Source organism: Eumetopias jubatus, unplaced genomic scaffold, assembly GCF_037043125.1.
Source record: "Eumetopias jubatus isolate StellerSeaLion01/CBP00866 unplaced genomic scaffold, mEumJub1_p1.0 scaffold_8, whole genome shotgun sequence".
In the NCBI taxonomy this organism is placed as follows: Eukaryota; Metazoa; Chordata; class Mammalia; order Carnivora; family Otariidae; genus Eumetopias; species Eumetopias jubatus.
Genome location: NW_028274814.1, coordinates 7,897,997 through 7,917,785, shown reverse-complemented (window position 1 = coordinate 7,917,785; position 19,789 = coordinate 7,897,997). Strand labels below are relative to the sequence as shown.

General features: G+C 37.8%; 1 protein-coding gene across 1 annotated transcript in view; it reads right to left on the bottom strand.

The window, feature by feature from the left end:
* Window positions 1-405: 405 nt before the first annotated feature.
* Window positions 406-19,789, bottom strand: part of MPP7 (MAGUK p55 scaffold protein 7) — a 287,565-nt gene continuing 268,181 nt past the window's right edge. Inside the window, exons 14-17 of the mRNA XM_028120937.2 lie at window positions 6,359-6,452; window positions 5,225-5,333; window positions 3,546-3,689; window positions 406-3,061 (exon numbers count right to left, since the gene is read on the bottom strand). Coding sequence (XP_027976738.1) covers window positions 2,882-3,061; window positions 3,546-3,689; window positions 5,225-5,333; window positions 6,359-6,452 — 527 coding nt within the window. The 3' untranslated portion in view covers window positions 406-2,881. The remainder of the gene's footprint in view (window positions 3,062-3,545; window positions 3,690-5,224; window positions 5,334-6,358; window positions 6,453-19,789) is intronic.

Below are 19,789 nucleotides of genomic sequence, written 5' to 3'. Positions count from 1 at the left end.
GGCGAGGAGAAGGGATGATCCCATCACGGGTGGGCCCCGATCGTCCACCCCTCTTTATTTCTCCGTATCTCTAAATGGCTGCACTGTGTGGGGAGGAGCAGCTCTAGTGAGGTCCATCTCTCCAACAACCTTGTTAAATATGAAGTTTAATTTTAGACATGGCAAATTCAAATGAACCACTTGGTATCAGAGTAGAAAACAGAATTTGATCTACCATGGGAAACAATAGCCTAAATACCCAAGCGCAAGAACAGATTTGAAGATACTTTATTAAGATCAAAGGTTTTCCATTACATTTATTTAGAAATCCTTACTAGTCAAAAAGAAAATAAACAGAAATCCAGATCTTCAAGCAGCTTTTAATAACAGCTTTGTAAATCTATGAAGATTACAGGTTTGTTAATTTTAAATTATTACAATTTAGATACATTCAATCATTATACAATACCAGGAATGTCAGCCTTAAAGATATTAAGAACATCTATATAAGTAAAGCAACGGGAAAAAAATACTTCAATTTCACCTTTTTATTTTTAACTGACTCTAATTTAGTAATCACGGGAATATAAAATTTCCTGATCTTGGATTTTAAATATATGGACTTAAAACTACAAACATTCCTCTTCTCCCAAATAGTGGCTGACACTGTCTTTGGGAGCCGGCCGAACTAGTACAGTGAGGAGCACTGTGCACATCTCCTTGCTGGAGGAGGTCTGGGTGCAGACACAAGAGTCCAGGGCCTTCCACAGCAGTTATCAACGAGCCCTTGGCACTGCCTTACTCAGTTTTAACCTAATCTCTAAACATCACAATGGCCATGTAAACGTCACCTGCAAAGCCATGTACCTAATAAAAGATTTCTCGAATTGCTAGGGTGCCCCTTTTCATTAAAAACAAACAAACAAAAAACATTGTTCAGTTCTAGTGTGGAAAGGGAGAAAGGTCTGGACAGTTATATTTTTAAATAACACCCCATCACCACCGACAGCCAGAAGGACTCTGTTTCCACCACATTACACTACCCTTTACCCCCACAGTAAAGAATCTGGTTGGACTGCCTAAATTACTCAGACAATTGCCTAGATAATTATACATTTCCCATTACTCGTTGTACAGAAAGTTTTGATTTATAGGAGATCTTAGTGTTAAAAGAGGAGTCTATTCTACCCAGACACTCTGTGTAAGACTTGTATTTTCTTAGAGCAGCCATACAACTTTAAAGTATGGCAAACCAATCTTCCCCACGCCTTTAAAAATCTAAATGGCTTGCTATTGACTTTATAAACTTAGAACTCACTGTGTCTGGATCATGTTAAGTAACATTTAGTCTGATTGTTTTAGTGTGAGTGTGTATCAAGGCCATTACAGTAGTTTTTGTCTCTGTTTCTAACATGAAATTTGACACATCTGAAGGAAATCCAGTGGATAATGCTACCAAGTGCACAGTGCACATATAACACTTGTGGGCTATCGGTGTACGAACAAAGGTCAAATATTTACATGGAATGTGGATCCTGACTTATAAAACTACTATTTTAAATTATGACATCTTTACATACAATTTATTTTATGAATAGCTCCATTTGATAATTAAAAAAATATGCCTTTCAAAGATTTCATAAATATATAAAATTTCACTACGTTCTATTTTTCTTTAAACATGACATCTAAACTCTCTTTACAAATCAACAAAAAATATTTTCTGTTTGAAAGTCATAGATATGATTTTTGATTGGCAGGGTCTTACTGCATGCAAGAATGGCAAGACGTGTTCTCTTAAACAACTTACGGCCCTTTCTAGTATGCTGAAGTTCAGTAGTAACAAAGAAAAATGAGAGCCCATCTAAATTATTTACAAAAGAGTCTTTCTTAAAATTCTTTAAAAATTGTAAGATTAGGATGGTACCTGACCAGTGTTGAGAATTATTCTGATGATGAAGAGGTAAGTTAACATTACACGGAAAGTTTTTCTAAAATACATCTTGGTGCAATTTAAATATATGATCAATTGCACATGTGAAAAATGATCATATTTTAACTATCAGTAACATGTAAAACATCTACTTTGAGAATAGGAATCACATTCTTATAATTTATTAGATGGTGACTCCGGAAATCCTGAGGATTTACAAATAAAAGTGTCCTTTGTAATCATCACTTGCCCCAAGATATCACCAACCTTACAAAGACTAGTACCATAAGGAAGGGCTTTGAGTTACTTATATAATCATTTTTTAAAAGTCCTATCTCCCCTCATTAAGTATTTGAGTCACTGATATGTAGTCTTAAGAGGTCTTCTCAAGCTATAACATGCAGGCCACTCACTAAGGCAAATGTGTCGTAATTCCTTTAAGAAAGATTTTTAAATACACTCCGACTATATTGTATATATGTAAGAAAAAGGTTGCGCTTTTAGAATAGTTAAGACGATGCCTTACTGTCAGCCTAGGTGAACCTATAGGGACCCATCCAAAGAAAAGCAAAGCTGTCCTGTTTGCCTGGAGCTGCTCAAGGCTGCTAAGCTAACACCTTCAACTGTTAACGTACCAACTTGATGGAGGGACCGCGTCTGAGACCCGCGGAAGCACTGAACTCCAGTATCAGTTCCCTAGCTGTTTCTCTCTAAAAAGTCCGACCTCATCCTGGAGATACAGCTGTTCAAAGCTCTGCTCAAAATACAGTACTGTGCAAATTTTGATTTTGGATCTTCTCAAATATTGTGTTCGGAGTAAGGCTGGATAAAGATACAAACAAAACCAACAGTTTTAAGCAAGACTGCTCATCTACAACAGTGATAAAGATTAAACAAGCCTACCACCAGTGCGGTAACGGATTTCATCATGCACTCTACAAGACAGATGACTGTGGGAATCTCCCTTCGTTATGAATGTAACCAGCTCACTGGAACCCAGTGGGCTTCTGTCTCTAATTTGTCAAAAGTTGTTTTTAGCTCATTGAATGCCACGGTGAGGTCATCGTTTACTATAATTTTGTCAAAAAGATGACCATACTGATTTTCCATTATCTGTGCAGATTTAATCATTTCCTGAAAGTCTTCTTCCTGCAAAAGGAAGAATTAAAAAACTTTGGTTAACCAGGCAATTATATCACTTTACATGGATGCAGACATTTCCACAGCTGGTTTATCAAATGCTATTCTGTGTTTATTCTTTCAGCCACAAATGAAAATGACCCTCTTGAACTGCAAGTTCTTCAGAGGTCATACCTTCTGATGTCCTCTCTCGGATCTGCTCAACTGCTTGCACAGAATCAAAGTTCCCACCTTTCGTGAATTTCAGGATTGTCACTCATTCACTTATTATTACAGGGATATTTCAGTCAATATAATTCGAAGATCTATTCATAGAAGCACAGAAAGCCAGTACAGCCAATCACTCAAAACGTATGTACCCAAATACAATTCTGTCTTTTACCGGGTTTTGGATCACAGCATCTACTACACCATGTCTTCCGAAGGTAGTGGCTCCCACATGTAGGATTTCAAGTACCACTTACACCTTCTTACTGAGCATCACTGTACTTACTGTAAAGGGCTTTGCAGCACCTTGGTCATCTCTGCTTGAAATAATCTTCGCATTTTTTCTTGTCTCCCTCAAACGCTCTATTGATGGAGGCTTTATAAATATCACGTAGGGCTTAAATTCTAGGGTCCTTAAGTGCTTCACTGTCTGCAAGGAAGAAAATAAGTCTTATTTCTTCATAATGTCATGAGTGAATTTTATAGTAAAACCAGAGTTTCTTTCAAAGGAGAAAATTCCTTAAAATTATCTAATTAAGGCCAGTAGCTCTTTCAATATTTTATTCAATCAGTTGTTGACAATTAAATGTCATAATTATATGCCCCTGAAAAAATGTTGGAGAATATAACTTGCCTTTTAAAATGTTTTGAAATATGTCATAATTCATACTGGACAGAAGCAGCTAAAAATATCATAAAACTGATTTTTAAATCAAATACTCAAAAGATGCTATGCGTTAAGGTCTTTCAGCCATCCCACCTGAGCCTCTTCCTGATCTCAAATAGGAGTCTGTCATTCTGTCTGTCTTGTTTGCCATTCTGTCCTTTGGAGTGTCCTAAAAGGGCAAGACTTCTGCTTTCCATGAAGCTTGTCAACATTCTCCCATCAAAATAGCTTACATTATTTCCGCTATGCTTCCGAGGACTCATCCACAGTCAAGGGGGAATGGCAAAAGGGCGAGAGTGGAGGGAGCCTCTTGACCTGTGTGTCAGGGCCTCCGCAGAACCTAAGTACAGACCACAAACTCCCCTGAAAGGTTATGGTGGGGTGTGGGGGTGCAGCTGGAGGAGCCATATGTCCGGAGGGCTAGTGAGGCTCTCGGGACGGAGAGCTGGACCTGCACCGAGGGAGCTGGACACGACTAGACCCTGGCACAGAGCTGGCTGCACAAGCAGGAGTAGTCTACTCATCGCCAGTGCCCACGTGAAGGGGTCAGCTGCCCTACTGATTCTTGGGGCGCTTTGACTCCAGATTCATCTTCCTGAAGAAGAATGAAGGGCTTCTCCAGGCCACTCTGGCTCTTGGAGGTTGTGTACCCATCAGTGGAGCAAGACTCCGTGGCCCCTGGGTAACAGGGAAAACGCTATGGGTAGGGTCTCTGCTGGAGGAGATGTGGTTCGGTAAGAATGGAATGGCTTCATCCACTGGCATCCTCAGTCCAAAGTGTTCCTAAGTGTTCCCCGGCTGCCGGCAAATATTCAGCTGACAGCCGCAGGAAGGATCTCATTCAGTTCAATTCCTGTGAAATGCCCCACAGCTCCATGTAGGGGGTGTACGCTTCTAGGATATGTAGAGACTCAAAATGAAAGAAGGCCAAAATGTCCATTGTAAAAATTACAAACACTTATACTTAACACTTAAAAATCCATTATACACGTAGCAATGTATTTTACACAGAAGAAATACCTAAGAGTCTTGTACTTGGCTAACACGGAATATAAACAAGAGTTACAGACAGATCTTGTGGCTTCCCCTAACTCCTCTTTTCTAATATTATGGGCCTTTTTTATTTTCCTCTCACCGGAGACTTCTCAAGTTACATTTAAATGCTTTTGTCATTAGGAAAGCCACAGATATGCCCCAAGTGAGCAGCCTTCAGATTTACCCCCAGACTGGAAGGTTCACATGGAGTGTGGCAGCTCACATGGGCCAGAATGGTACTGAATAGTTCATTGTTGGCTTACGTGAGGCTGAACATCCAACAAACAAACTTTGTTTTTAGCCAGGACGGACCGCACGGAGTCTATGCTTGTGCCGTAGTAGTTGTTTTTATATTCACCATATTCAATAAACCTGTAGGAAATCAGAGCCATTTGGGAATTAATTATAGATATAAGTGGAAAGACATAATTCAAATATAGAAAAGATTTTTGCTGAACATGTAATTTTTTTTTTTTACTGTGTTCAATAAAATAAGTAGGGCCAAGTCCTCCAGAATGTCAATTTTAAAAAATCTTGTATTTTACATTTTCAAATCAGTAACACTTGCTTGTATTACACTTAAGCAGAAAAAAAGTACTTCAGGCCAGCAGTACTCTGTTTTCCATCACCTCTTTTTCAGAACTAATGCAATGCAATAAAGCAGTGAATAAGCCAAACAACAGAAACTACTGAAATTTCACCGCACGCTACAGAATAACCACGCTCAGCTTTAGAACGACAGGAGGGACTGCCTGGTGGCTAATGGAAGCAGGGCAGCCGACTACGTGCTATAAAAACACAACCACTGTGCCAAACGTGGAAAAAAGCATTTTGATGTTTCAATAAAATCCCCAAATCCCCCATTAAAACACACATTGCTCCCTGATACCTTAAAATATTCACGCTGAAGCAAGTGGAGGACCCGGGGAGGTGGGGGGTTAGAGCTGGCCAAGGGACATGGTACAAGCAAGGTGATGAACAGTAATTTAATTTTTTGAAGAGCCAATGAGGGAGAGAGGTGCATGCGGGAGAGAGGGTTGAACGAGGGATCTATTACATCGTTGTTAGTTTTTTAAAGAAAATTCTATTCAAATTCTATGTTAAGATGCAATGAGTGGGGTGGAAAGAGGTCACAATAATATACGAGCAACATTCCCTCATCCTTCAAAATAATTCCTACCCATTGAACTTACCAGAAACATAGCAGCTCTAGGTTATTAAAAAATTACAGGTGAAGACTGGTAACACCTACTAACTGAATTATCACCTTTGTATCCGTTTCAGATATTATAAAACTTAAAATTTATTTCAAACGGAAGGGAACCCTCAGTTCCCTGAAACTGGATACAGAGGCACAGGCTTAAAAACAAGAGTCACACAAAAAAACTGCCACATACTTGTTATTTTGTACATCTGTCTCGAACAAATGCTTGGAAATGAAAATATATTCCACACCATCGCTCTCCTGGCTTCTTCTTGCTCTGGTCGTGTCTGCAATTTAATTAAAAAGAGTTTACAAAAGTTTTCATCAGCTACCCTAAAGAAGACACTAAAAAAGAAATCGTCATGTATTAAAGTATTTTTCAGGGCATCTGGGTGGCTCAGTAGGTTAAATGTCTGCCTTTGGCTCAGGTTATGATCCCACAGTCCCAGGATCGAGCCCTGCATCAGGCTCCCTGCTCAGCAGAGAGCCTGCTTCTCCCTCTGCCCCTCACCCTGCTTGTGCTCGCGCTCTCTCTCAAATAAATAAAATCTTTAAGTAAAATAAAAAATAACGTGTTTTTCATAAACGAGATTTAAAAACTTAGAAAAAAGCAAATTGATTAAATAAAGTGTCATTCAGATTTTCTCTACCGATATGAAAGCGCAACACTAATTTGAATGTGGATTCAAAATTAAATTGCATTGTGTCTGTGCTATTCATTATTTTGAAGGTTATAATGTTAAATAAAAAATAGTATTTTTACCCAAGGAAAAGCTCCTGTCTTTTGTAGGTAATATGCTTATTACCATATTTACTGATCTTTATTCATTGAAGCAAGCCTAATGCCTACTAGGTTGTAAGGTAAACTCTGAAATTATTTTACTGTCTTCCACACACAGCACATAGTAAGTATGCCATCAATGTTTTGTTTTTCTAATTGACTGAATTCGAAGACTCTATGTGCTATTCATTCCTCCTTTGCAAAATTATAAACACCTTCTTAGAATACGACTGAACTTCCAAATGTTCAGTAATGTTGCCTATCTGCTACTAAGTTCTAATGGAGCAGAAAATACAGGATTAACTGTAAAAACATAACCAAACCTAAGGAGTTGCATGCTGATGGGGCAAACAAAAAACTGACCATAGACCATCCTTCCTGTGGATTTCAGCTAAAAACTCTGGGCCCAGACAACTATCTCAGCACTTTGAAAATTAATAAAAAGCAGGTAGACTGTGGAGAGGAATCAACCTGCATGGGGTAGAGTTTTAACTTTTATTTCTTCTTAGCTTTGCCCTGAGGGTGGAACATTTGCAGAGCATCATGCTGTTCTGTGTGACTAAATTCCAGTAGGAGCCCTTTTTGGTGAAAAGAACCAAGAAAAAACAAAAAGCCCTTACAAATTGAAGAGTGTGGAGGTAATCCAGGAAGACTGGGTGAAGAAGATACTCTAAAGCTGTGAAGGAACCAAGACTAGCTGAAGAATAACCCCTGAGCGAAACACTTGCAGTTCAGACTCAAGGTAACACAGCAATATTTTCATATGTGAACTGAGATTAGAATACACAAGTCTCAGCCTAACCCGTGAATAACAGCAGTACAGAACACCCCCAAACCAATGTAGAAAAGGCTTAGAGAACCGAGCCGAGATTTGAACTATGCACACAACTACCAGACTCACCCCTGAACCACATGTGACAGTGAAGACCCAAATCAGTGTAGCAAAAACTTAAGAGAACTGAACTGAGATTGAAACCACAACTCACAGAAAATGAGACAGAACTTGCGGTATGAACTTAAAAGGGTGATTACTTGCTAAAATGAAAACATTCTCCAGAATGTTGACTCCCCTCCACCATCTTCCTGCTTTACTCATTTTCAAAGTGCTCCAACCGCTATCTCGGGCCCAGAGTTTTTAGTTGTAATCAGCAGTAAGGATGAGCTATATCCAGGTTTTCACTTGCCATGTTGGCATTGCAACTCCTCAGGGTTTTTGTTTCTAAGTTAATCCTGTATTTTCTGCTCCATTGTAAGCAGGACCTAGAGTTGATACAACACTGCATTCATAACATCCAGAATGCAATTTAAAATCATTTAATATAAAAGAACCAAGAAATTATGACTAATTCTCAAGGGGAAAATGGTAGATGGCAACTCTGAATGACCCAGAAGTTAGAACTACCAAAGAATTCAAGAATTTAAGAACTTATGTGTTTATAACTGTGTTTTATAAGGTAAAGGAAAACACATCTGAAAGGAATGGAAATATGAATTCTCAGAGAAATAGAAACTATAAAGGAGAACGAAATGGAAATGTTAGAATGGAAATATACAATATCTAACAGAAACAAGTTGCTAGATGGGCTAGGTAGCAGAATGGAGAGGACAGAAAAAAGTCGATGAACTTGAAGGTAGATCAATGGAAATTATAAAATCTGAGCAACAAAGAAAAAAAAGATTGAAAAGATATAAATGGAACCCGAGGGACCTGTGTAATAAATGTGTAATTTGGATGCCAGAGGAGACGAAAAAGATATTGAGGCAAAAAAAAAAAAATGTATTTGAAGAAACAGTGGCCCCAAACTGCTAAAATTTGGTGAAAGACATATATTTTACAAATTTCAGAAGCTCAACAAATCTCAAATAAGATAAATTCAGAGAAAAATCATGCCTAGACACATCAAAACCAGAGTAACTAACAGCCAAGGATAAAAAAAATCTTGAAAGCATCCAGTAAAAACCAATACAGTACACATGAGGAATAATGATTTCAGTGACTACAGATTTATTATAAATCGTAAAAACAAGAACTCAATGAAATAATATCTAGACTTAAAGTACTGAAAGAAAAGAACTTCACCTAAAATATCCTTCAGGAGAAAAAAGCAAAACAAACACCTTTTCAGAAGAAGAGAGACTAAGAATTCATCAGCATATCTGTTCTAAAAGAATATTCAAGGAAGTTTTTAGGCTAAAAGGAAATGTTAAGAAGGAATTTATATCTTCAAGGAATGAAAAAAGAGCAACAGAAAGAACAGCTGAGTAGAAATAAAAGTCTGTTTTTTCCTCTTACATTAAACATACATATATATATAATATAGACATACATATATATATAAAATATATATACAACTGATTTTTTTTTTAAGATTTTATTTATTTGACAGAGAGACAGTGAGAGAGGGAACACAAGCAGGGGGAGAGGGAGAGGGAGAAGCAGGCCTCCCGCTGAGCAGGGAGCCTGATGTGGGGCTCGATCCCAGGACCCTGGGATCATGACCTGAGCTGAAGGCAGACATTTAACCGACTGAGCCACCCAGGCGCCCCACAACTGATTTAAAAGTTATAATATCTGGTAGTTTTCAATGTACGCAAACATAACACATTTGTCAACTAGAACAAAAAAGACTAGGAGAAAGGGATTTATATGATTGCAAGGTTTCTATATATTATGTGAAATTGGCATGAAGTTAACTCTAAGTAGACTGTCAATGGTTAGACACTAAGCATGTTGTAATCCCTAAAGCAACCAGTAACAAGTAATGCAAAGACATATAAGCAGAGAGCCAGTAAGTAAAGTGAAATGGAACACTAATAAACATTCAAATTAAAAAAAAGAAATAAAAAGCAAAAAAAAAAAAAAAAAAACACCAAACGGGATAAACAGAAAAACTTAATCGTAGCTTAAATTTAATCATTTCCATAATTCAATAAATGTTAATTGGTTTATATACTCCAATTAGAAGGCAGAGAATAGGTGAAAAAGCAAGACCTTAGTACATGCTATTAGTTTATAAGAAAGACACATTAAAGACAGATTAGCTGAAAGTGAACAGACAGAAGACAGTATATGTACCATGTAAACAGTAAGCATAAGGTGCTAAAGTGGCTACTTTAGTATCAGACAAAAGAGACTTGAAGAAAAAGTATGACCAGAGACAAAGACGAATGTTTCATAATGATAAGAGAAACTTAAATTAACAATTCTGTATTTGTACACACATAATAACAGAACTTGAAAGTACATGAGGCAAAAATTGGCTGAGTTAAATGGAGAAATGGACAAGTTCACAATCAGAATGGGTTTTACTGCCTCTCAACAACTGATAGAACTAGACAAAGTCTCAGTAAGACACAGGGGATCTACACACCATCACCAACCTCAGGGGTCTAATTAATACCTGTGTAATACTACATCCAGTAACTGAAGAATACACATTATTTTCAAGTGTAGATGATGCATTTGTCAAAAGGTAGATCATATGCTGGCCCATAAAAAGTCGCAATGAATTTAAAAGAATCCAAATCATAGGGAGTAAATTCTCTAACCATAAAATAATGAAAAACTGATAATATCTAGGAAAACCTCAAATATTAAATAACACCTCAAAATAATTATGACTCAAAAATGAAATAATAAAAGTGAGCAAATACTGTGAAGTACATGAAGAATACAGTGCATAGCAGGAAACTTAAGCCTTTACATACTTATATTAGAAAAGAAGACCTAAAATCAGTGAAAGTTCATCTTAAAAATTGCTAGAAAACAAAGATCAAAGTAAACCCGAGCCAAGGAGAAGTATATGATAAAAATTTAAAATCTAGTTACAGTGATTAAGAAAAAAAGAACGAAAATCACCAATATAAATAATGAAAAAGGAGTTATTACCAGAGATCCTATGAACATTAAAAAGGATTAGAGAATATTATGCATTACTTTATGCCAACATATTTGACAATTTAGATGACATGGATAAATTTCTTGAAAAGTATAAAGAATCAAAATTGAAACAAGAGGAGACAGTATCTGAACTACTGTATCTACTGAATAAATCTATTATTTAAAGATTTTATTTATTTGAGAGAGAGAGAGAGCACACACAAGCAGGGTTAGGACCAGAAGGAGAAGTGGACTCCCTGCTGAGCAGGGAGCCTGACATGGGACTTGATCCTAGGACCCCAGGATCATGACCTGAACCAAAGGCAGATGCCTAACCAACTGAGCCACCCTGGCACCCCTAAATAAATCTGTTTTTTAAAACCTTCCCCCAAAGATTCCAGGCCTAGATGGCCGATGAAGTCTGTCCACCATTATGAATGAAATAACACAAATCCTACATCAACATATTTTTGCATAAAGACGAATCACTGCTTAATTCCCTTTATGATATTAGTATAACCCTAATAGCAAAATCTAACAAAGACATTAGAAAACACTACACACCAATCTCCATCATAAATTTAGGTGCAAAAGTCCTTAACAAAAATATTAGCAAGTCAAATTGGACAATACATTTTTTAAAAAGAGATCATGACCAAGTAGTTTATCTCATGAATGAGAGGTTAGCCGAACATTTGAAAATCAATGGAATTCACCATATTAACAGAATGGATAATACATCATCATTTCCTAATGTATCCAGAAAGAGCATTAGAAAAAATTTCAACACCCATTCATGACAAAAAGTCTCCGCAAACTAGGAATCGCAGAGACTGCTTTCAAACAAATAACAGGGCCATCAATGAGTCAACATCATACTTAATGGTAAAAGATGGGAGTTGTTTTCCCTTGAGATCAGGAACAAGGCAAATCTGCTAAATAACATGAAAAAATAACTTGAAATGGATCAAGACCTAAATGTAAAATGTAAAACTATAAAACTATAAAACTATATAGAAAAAGCAGAATGTCTTTATGGTCCTGAGATAAAGGATTTTTAGAGCACCAGAAGCATAAAACATGAAATGATAAATCAGACTTTGTCAAAATTAAAAACTTCTGGTTTTTGAAAAACACCATTAAAAAAATGAAAAGGTGGGACGCCAGGGTGGCTCAGTCGGTTAAGCAACCAACTCTTGATTTTGGCTCAGGTCATGATCTCAGGATCTATGCCAGGCGCAGAGCCTGCTTAAGATTCTCTCTCTCCCTCTGCCCCTCCCCCACCTTGTGTGCACAGTCTAAAAAAAAAAAGGGCAATCCACAGATAGAAGAATATATGAATAACACATTTATCACATAAGGGACACATATCCAGAATACGTAAAGAATTCTCAAACTCAGTGAGACAAGGGAATTTTTTAAAAATGGGCAAAATATTTGAATAAGCACTTCACCAAAGGAGATGCATAAATGAGTGGGTCCACGAAATGATGCTCAACATCATTAGTCATTAATTAAATGCAAGTAAAATGAGATACCACTACACCCATATAGGCATACCTTGTTTTATTGTGCTTCGCAGATACTGTTTCTCATTGTTTTGTTTTTAAAACAAATTGAAGGTTTGTGGCAAGTCTATCAGCGCCACTTTTCCAACAGTATTTGCTCACTTGTGTCTTTATGTCACATTTTGGTAATTCTTGTGATATTTCCAACTTTTTCATTATTATATTTGTTATGGTGATCTGTGACCAGTGATCTTTGATGTTACTATCATAGTTGTTTTGGGGGGTGCCATGAACTGCACCCACATAAAATAGTGACCTTAATCAACAAATGTGTGTTCGACTGCTCCACTGACTGGCCATTTCCCCGATCTCTCCCCCTTTCCTCAGGCCTCCCCAAATAGGCCAATTCATAACCCTACAATGGCTTCTAAGTGTTCAAGTGAAAGGAAGAGTCCCACCTTCTCACTTTAAATCAAAAGCTAGACGTGATTAAGCTTAGTGAGGAAGGCATGTGGAAAGCTGAAACTGGCTGAAAGCTCTTGCACCAGTCAAGTTGTGAATGCAAAGAAAAATTCTTGGAGTAAACTAAAAAGTGCTACTCCAGTGAATACACGAATGGTAAGAAAGTGAAACAGCTGTATTGTTGCTATGGAGAAAGTATGAGCGGTCTGGAGAGAAGATTAAACCAGCCATGACATTCTCCTAAGTCCAGGCCTGATTCAGAGTAAGGCCCTGACTCTCTTCAGTTCTATGAAGGCCAAGAGAGATGAGGAAGCTGCAGAAGAAAAGTTGGAAGCTAGCAGAGGTTGGTTCATGGGGTTTAAGGAAAGAAGCCGTCTCCATAACAGAATAGTGCGAGGTGAGGCAGCAAATGCTGATGTAGAAGCTAGAGCAAGTTAGCCAGAAGATCTAACTAAGATCGTTAATGAAGGTGGCTACACTAAGTAGATTTTCACTTAAATGAAATAGACTTCTACTGGAAGACGATGCCATCTAGGACTTTCATAGCTAGAGAAAAGTCAATGCCTCGCTTCAAGCTTCAAAGGACAGTCTGGCTTGTTAGGGGCGAATGTAGCTGATGACTTTTAGTTGAAGCCAGTGCTCATTGACTGTTTTGAAAATCCCAGTGCCCTTAAGAATTATACTGAATCTACTCTGCCTGTGCTCTATAAATGGAACAAAGCCAGGATGACAGCACATCTATTTACAACATGGCTTACTGGATATTTTAAGCCCACTGTTCAAACTTAGTGCTCAGAAAGATTCCTTTTAAAATAGGACTGCTCAGCAATGTCCACAATAGCCAAACTATGGAAAGAGCCAAGGTGTCCATTGACAGATGAATGGATAAAGAAGATGTGGTATATATATATATATATACAATGGAATATTATGCAGCCATCAAAAGGAATGAAATCTTGCCAGTTGCAATGATGTGGATGGAACTGGAGGGTGTTATGCTGAGCGAAATAAGTCAGAGAAAGACATGTGTCATATGATCTCACTGATATGAGGAATTCTTAATCTCAGGAAACAAACTGAGGGTTGCTGGAGTGGTGCGGGGGGAGGGATGGGGTGGCTGGGTGATAGACATTGGGGAGGGTATGTGCTATGGTGAGCGCTGTGAATTGTGTAAGACTGTTGAATCACAGACCTGTACCTCTGAAACAAATAATACATTATAGGTTAAAAAAAAAAAGATAGTAGGAAGGAAAAAATGAAGGGGAAATCGGAGGGGGAGACGAACCATGAGAGACTATGGACTCTGAGAAACAAACTGAGGGTTCTAGAGGGGAGGGGGTTTGGGGGATGGGCCAGCCTGGTGATGGGTATTAAAGAGGGCACATACTGCATGGAGCACTGGGTGTTATACACAAACAATGAATCATGGAACACTACATCAAAAACTAACAATGAGATGTATGGTGATTAACATAACACAATAAAATTTAAAAATAAAATAAAATAAAATAGGACTACTCACTGACAATGCACCGTGTCACCCAATAGCTCTGATGGAGATGTACAAGAAGATTAAGGTTATTTTCGTGCCTGCTAACACATCCATTCTGCAGCCCGTGGATCAAGGAAAAACCCCGAGAGGGATGTTTAAAAAAAAAAATACATTTTTTGTAAGGATTTGGTTGCCATAGATAGTGATTCCTCTGATGGCTTTGGGCAAAGTAAATTGAAAACTGAGTTACAGAAAGAAAATTTTCTTTTGGAAAAGATTTACCATTCTAGATGCCAGTAAGAACATTTATGATTCATGGGAAGAGGTCAAAATATCAACATTAACAGTTTAGAAGAAGCTGATTCCAACCCTCATGGATGACATGGAGGGGTTCAAGACTTGAGGGGAGGAAGTCACTGCAGATGTGGTGGAAACAGCACAAAAATTAGAATTAGAAGTGGAGCCTGAAGATGTGACTGAATTACTGCCATTTTGTGATAAAATTTTAATGGATGAGGAGATGCTTCTTATGGATGAGCAAAGAAAGTGGTTTCTTGAGATGGTGAAGAATCTGTGAAGACTGTTGAAATGACAGAAAAATATTTAGAATATTACCTAAACTGAGCTGATAAAGCAGCACAATGTTTGAGAGGATTGAGTAAAATGCTATCAAACAGCACTGCATGCTACAGAGAAATAGTTCATGAATGGAAGAGTCTATTGATGCACCAGACCTCACTGTTGTCTTATTTTATGAAGTTCCCATAGCCACCCTCACCTTCAGCAACCGCCACCCTGGTCAGTCAGCAGCCAGCCACCTCAAGACAAGACCCTCCCCAAGCAAAAATATTACTCACTGAAAGCTCAGATGATGGTTAGCATTGTTTAACCATAAAGTATTTTAAAATTAAGGAATATACGTTGTTTTTTTCAGACATAATGCTATTGCACACTTAAGAGACTACTGGGAAAACAAAATATTCATCTAAGCTGCTTCATTGCAGTATTTACTTTATTGTGGTGGTCTGGAACTGAACCCGTAATATCCCTGAGATAGGGCTGTATCACACGGAGAAAAATTTAAGAGGCTGTCTATACCAATTGTTGGCAAAGCTGCAAAAAACTAGATCTTGCATACACTGCTACTGGGCTGGAAAATGGTATAACCATTCTGGAAAATGGTTTGGGTAGGTTCTTAAAAAATTAAATATGATCCAGCCATTCTATTACTCCATACTTACCCAACAGAAACAAAAACATATGTTCATTAGAATATTTAGCTTATAGGTTTACGTGTAATAACCAAAAATGGGGGGAACCCCCAAATATCCATCAACAGGTAAGTGGATGGATAAATAAATAACAGAATTTCCATACAGTGCAATACCACTGAGCGATGAAAAAGGATGAACTGTTGATCTGTGAAACAACCTCTCAAACTCATGCTGGGTGAAATAAGCCAGGCAAAAAGAATCTGGGAACATATTGTATAATTTTATTTATATAAAGTGCTAGATGATTCAAACTAATCTATAGTTTCAGAGTGTAGATTCATGGTTGCCCAAAGCCAGGGGTAGAAGGATGGATTACAAAATGCATGGGGAAATTTTTTGAAGACATGGAAATGTTCATTATGTTGATTGTGGTGATGATTTCATGTGTGTCTATGAATATTAAAATTGATCTAATTGTACATTTTAAATATGTGCAGCTTATTTATTCCAATTATATCTTAGTAATATAGAAAACAAAAGCTGAGGGAAGTGGGAAACAGTACCTCAATACAAACCCGATTAATTTAAATTATATCTAAAATTTTAATGGACTTTTATTTAGTTACCAAGCATATTTTAATACACCATTCAGATCTCCGGAAACAGTTTTTCATATTTCTGCTCTTAAAGCACCAAGAAGTTATGCTATTTTTTTATGAAGTGTCACACCCTTTGCAGTAATAGCATGACATACTAATAAACTTAATTCTATCATAAAAGCTAAGAATGAATTTCACAACAGAAATAGACTCTATCATGTGTGTATAACACAATATGCACCCAAGAGTTTAAAAGCTATTAAAATTAGTATGATGCCCTGCTTTCAAACTTAGGGTTAATATTCATTTATTACTTCAACAGCTTCGTTTTGTTTACTGGTGTTCCTTTAACAAATAGTTAGCTTCATAAAGATGTATTGGTGAAAATCAAGACTGAGAATTTTATGGGCATTAATTGGTCTCTGGCGAACTGAGAAAAGGCTTCCTTTCTTCAACTGTAATGTCAGGACACTCTTCAAATGTAGCCCACACAGTTTTAAGGATCACTGCCCTGACAGAGAGAGTCCCCTAGGGAGGGTTAAAAGTAGAACTACATCAAGCGAACAAGACATTTATGACACTGATAAGCACATTTAAAACTGGACATATCTACGGTCAAGACTGTTTGCTTATCACGAGCACCCCAAATTATCCAAGCTTGATGTAACTTTACCACTGAAGAATTTTCGTGTTTATTGCACTGAGGGACCATAGGGATCTCACAAACTCATTCACAGTAAGGAATCCTGAATTAAGGGATCTGGAAATTCTCAAGGGAACTTCAAAGGGAAAGATGGACATATTAACCACAATGCAGGCCACTACCTCACTACAGTTCACTGTCTGGGTACCCACTATGTTTACAGTGTAAGACAAACCTCAAACACACAGGAGACAAACTCCAACTCTACCCTCTTCCCCTGCTTCCAACAAAATTCCCAAGTAACGGCCATGGTGAGATAAGAAAAAAAAAATTTTTTAATTGGTACCCTAGTTTTTATATATATATTTTAGAAATCTCAACTGGGGTTTTCTATGGACAAAGAAGTGTTATCGAACACGAGTTCCTTGAAACCTATGAAAACATATAACTGTGATATATGCTTTCATGAGAAACCACAAAGTGATTAACAGGTGTGGTTGACTGTGAGTGCCCAAATTCCAGACTAGAAAGACTGTGGAAGTGATTCATCAAGTCTTTGACATCTACTGCAATACTTTTTTTTTTTCAATATCACTTTTTAAAAATTTTATTATGTTATGTTAATCACCACACATTACATCATTAGTTTTTGATGTAGCGTTCCATGATTCATTGTTTGCGTATAACACCCAGTGCTCCGTGTAGAACGTGCCCTCTTTAATACCCATCACCAGGCTAACCCATCCCTCCCCTCCCCTCTAGAACCCTCAGTTTGTTTCTCAGAGTCCATAGCCTCTCATGGTTCGTCTCTCCCTCTGATTTCCACCCCTTCATTTTTTCCCTTCCTGCTATCTTTTTTTTTTTTTTTAAACCTATAATGTATTATTTGTTTCAGAGGTACAGATCTGTGATTTATCAGTCTTACACAATTCACAGCACTCACATAGATCAATGCAATACTTTTTGTTAACTATTTTAATTTACTGAGACAGCCTTTTGAAAGACTGGTTACATTAATAGTCACTTAAATTTGTTGATGATAACGTAGAGCCTTAAAACAGTGTTGACGCTGCTCATCAAGGATGAAATTTGCCACAAAGAAGCAAACCAGCAGAAAATGGGCCTCGGCTTAAAAGCAACTTGGAACGTTTAACGTGGCGACACAGGTATTTTGTAAAGATCACATAATCTGTTCTGCCATTTTAGCTCAAGAGCACCAGTATTTACCTCATTTAGCATCCCTTTAATTTTTTTAAATTGCAATAATTATAGATTCACAGTAAGTTGCAAAAACAGCCTAGAGAAGATTCCATGTAACTATCACTCAGTTTTCTCCAATAAAGGAAGGTGTTCATCTTCCATAACCGTCGTGCAGTCGAGACCAGCAAATCGACATCAGCAAACCACAGTGAACTAAAGTACCAAGTATTTCTTTTTAACATTCAAAACCCTGTATCTCTGTGATACACAGAGAAGTTCACACATAAACGTAATGAGCTTCCACAGATCGAAAACACCCGGGTAGGCAGCACTCTACCACAAAACGGAACATCTCCAGCACTCCAGAACCACCCTTCCAACCCACCTCCTCAAGATTTCTAAGAGCACGTTAGCACTGCTTTTATTGTATTTGTAAACATGGAGTCATACTGCATATTCTCTTTCGTTGTCTGCCTCCTCTCACTGAACATGTTTGGGGGGTTTATTCATATTGCTGCATTGTAGTAGCAAATTGTGCATCATAGCCTTCCGTTGTATGAATATACCATCACGTACCTATCCAGTCTACAGCTGCTGGGCATTCGGGTCGTTTCCAGTTTGGGGCTCTTCTGAATAACGTTTCTAAGACTATCTAAGAGTGCATGTTGTGTGCATCTCTGCTGGCTGCGTACTAGGAGTGGGATCGCGGGGTCACGGGGTAGATGCTCGCTCAGCCTTAGTAGATACTGCCACTTAGTTTTCCAAAGTGGGTGAAATTAATTTACACTCCCGCCAGCAATACGTGAGAGTTTCATTGCTCCGCATCATTTTCAACTTACCCATTCTGATGGAGATTCAGTGCATTTTGGGGAAGATTTATAGTTAAACATCGAACAGAATACTGGTGGAATAATCAAAGCAATAATTTTTCTCTAGATAATCAAGACTCTACCTGGAGTATTTTACAAAGCAAAACAATCTAAAATTCCAAAACCGTTCTTAAAATACATTCTTCTGTAATTAATGAAATCATCCTGAGTTGATGCTATTGGCTGTTATTTTCCCAAAATGTCCAGTGTTATGAGTCACTTGGGATATATAAAATAGATTTTCAGGCATTCTGTCAGGTTTCCTGAAGGAGGATCTCTTTGGAAAGGTCTTGGAATCTTTTCCTAAGAAGCCCAAGAGATTTTTATCATCAGGCAAGTCTGGAAAACACTGCTCTGTGGGGATCCTCTGACATTAACACCTGTTTAAAAGTGAATCTGAGTGGAAAATTACTACTTCGGGGATTTCTTTGGAGAGTCCCAGTCCCAGAACCTTTCTGGATGTTGTCAATTTCTGTAACAACCTCGGAGACAGGTATTATCTGAAAGTGTTGGATAGACTGAGGCCCAAGTACGTTGCCCCAGGTCCTTGAGTAACACCAAAACTACCATAAAGGGTTATGTTTCAGAGACAGTCTTATTGGTATTTATCATCTTCCAAATAAATTGGTGTTTATTACTAACTATGTGCCAATAAAGAGCATTCATAGTTGGAAAAGACTGGGTAGTGCTGTATAGGAGGGACATGAAAAGTAGAATCATGGTGCATGCAACTCTGGTGAGTACAACTCTGAGTAAGTCCCATAGCCTTTCTCTTCCCTCCTCTGTGGCAGGCAGATGTCGCCCAGTGGTTGGGACGATGAAATAAACTAAGACAAATAAAGTAGATGAATACAAGTTAGGAGATTAATACATGCATTTTTTTCCCTTTGTAATCCATTTTTCCACCCTCCAGGTGCTTTGTAACTACTCCCCTGTAAGACTGACAATTGTTTTGTAAAATTCTCGAATTACCCAT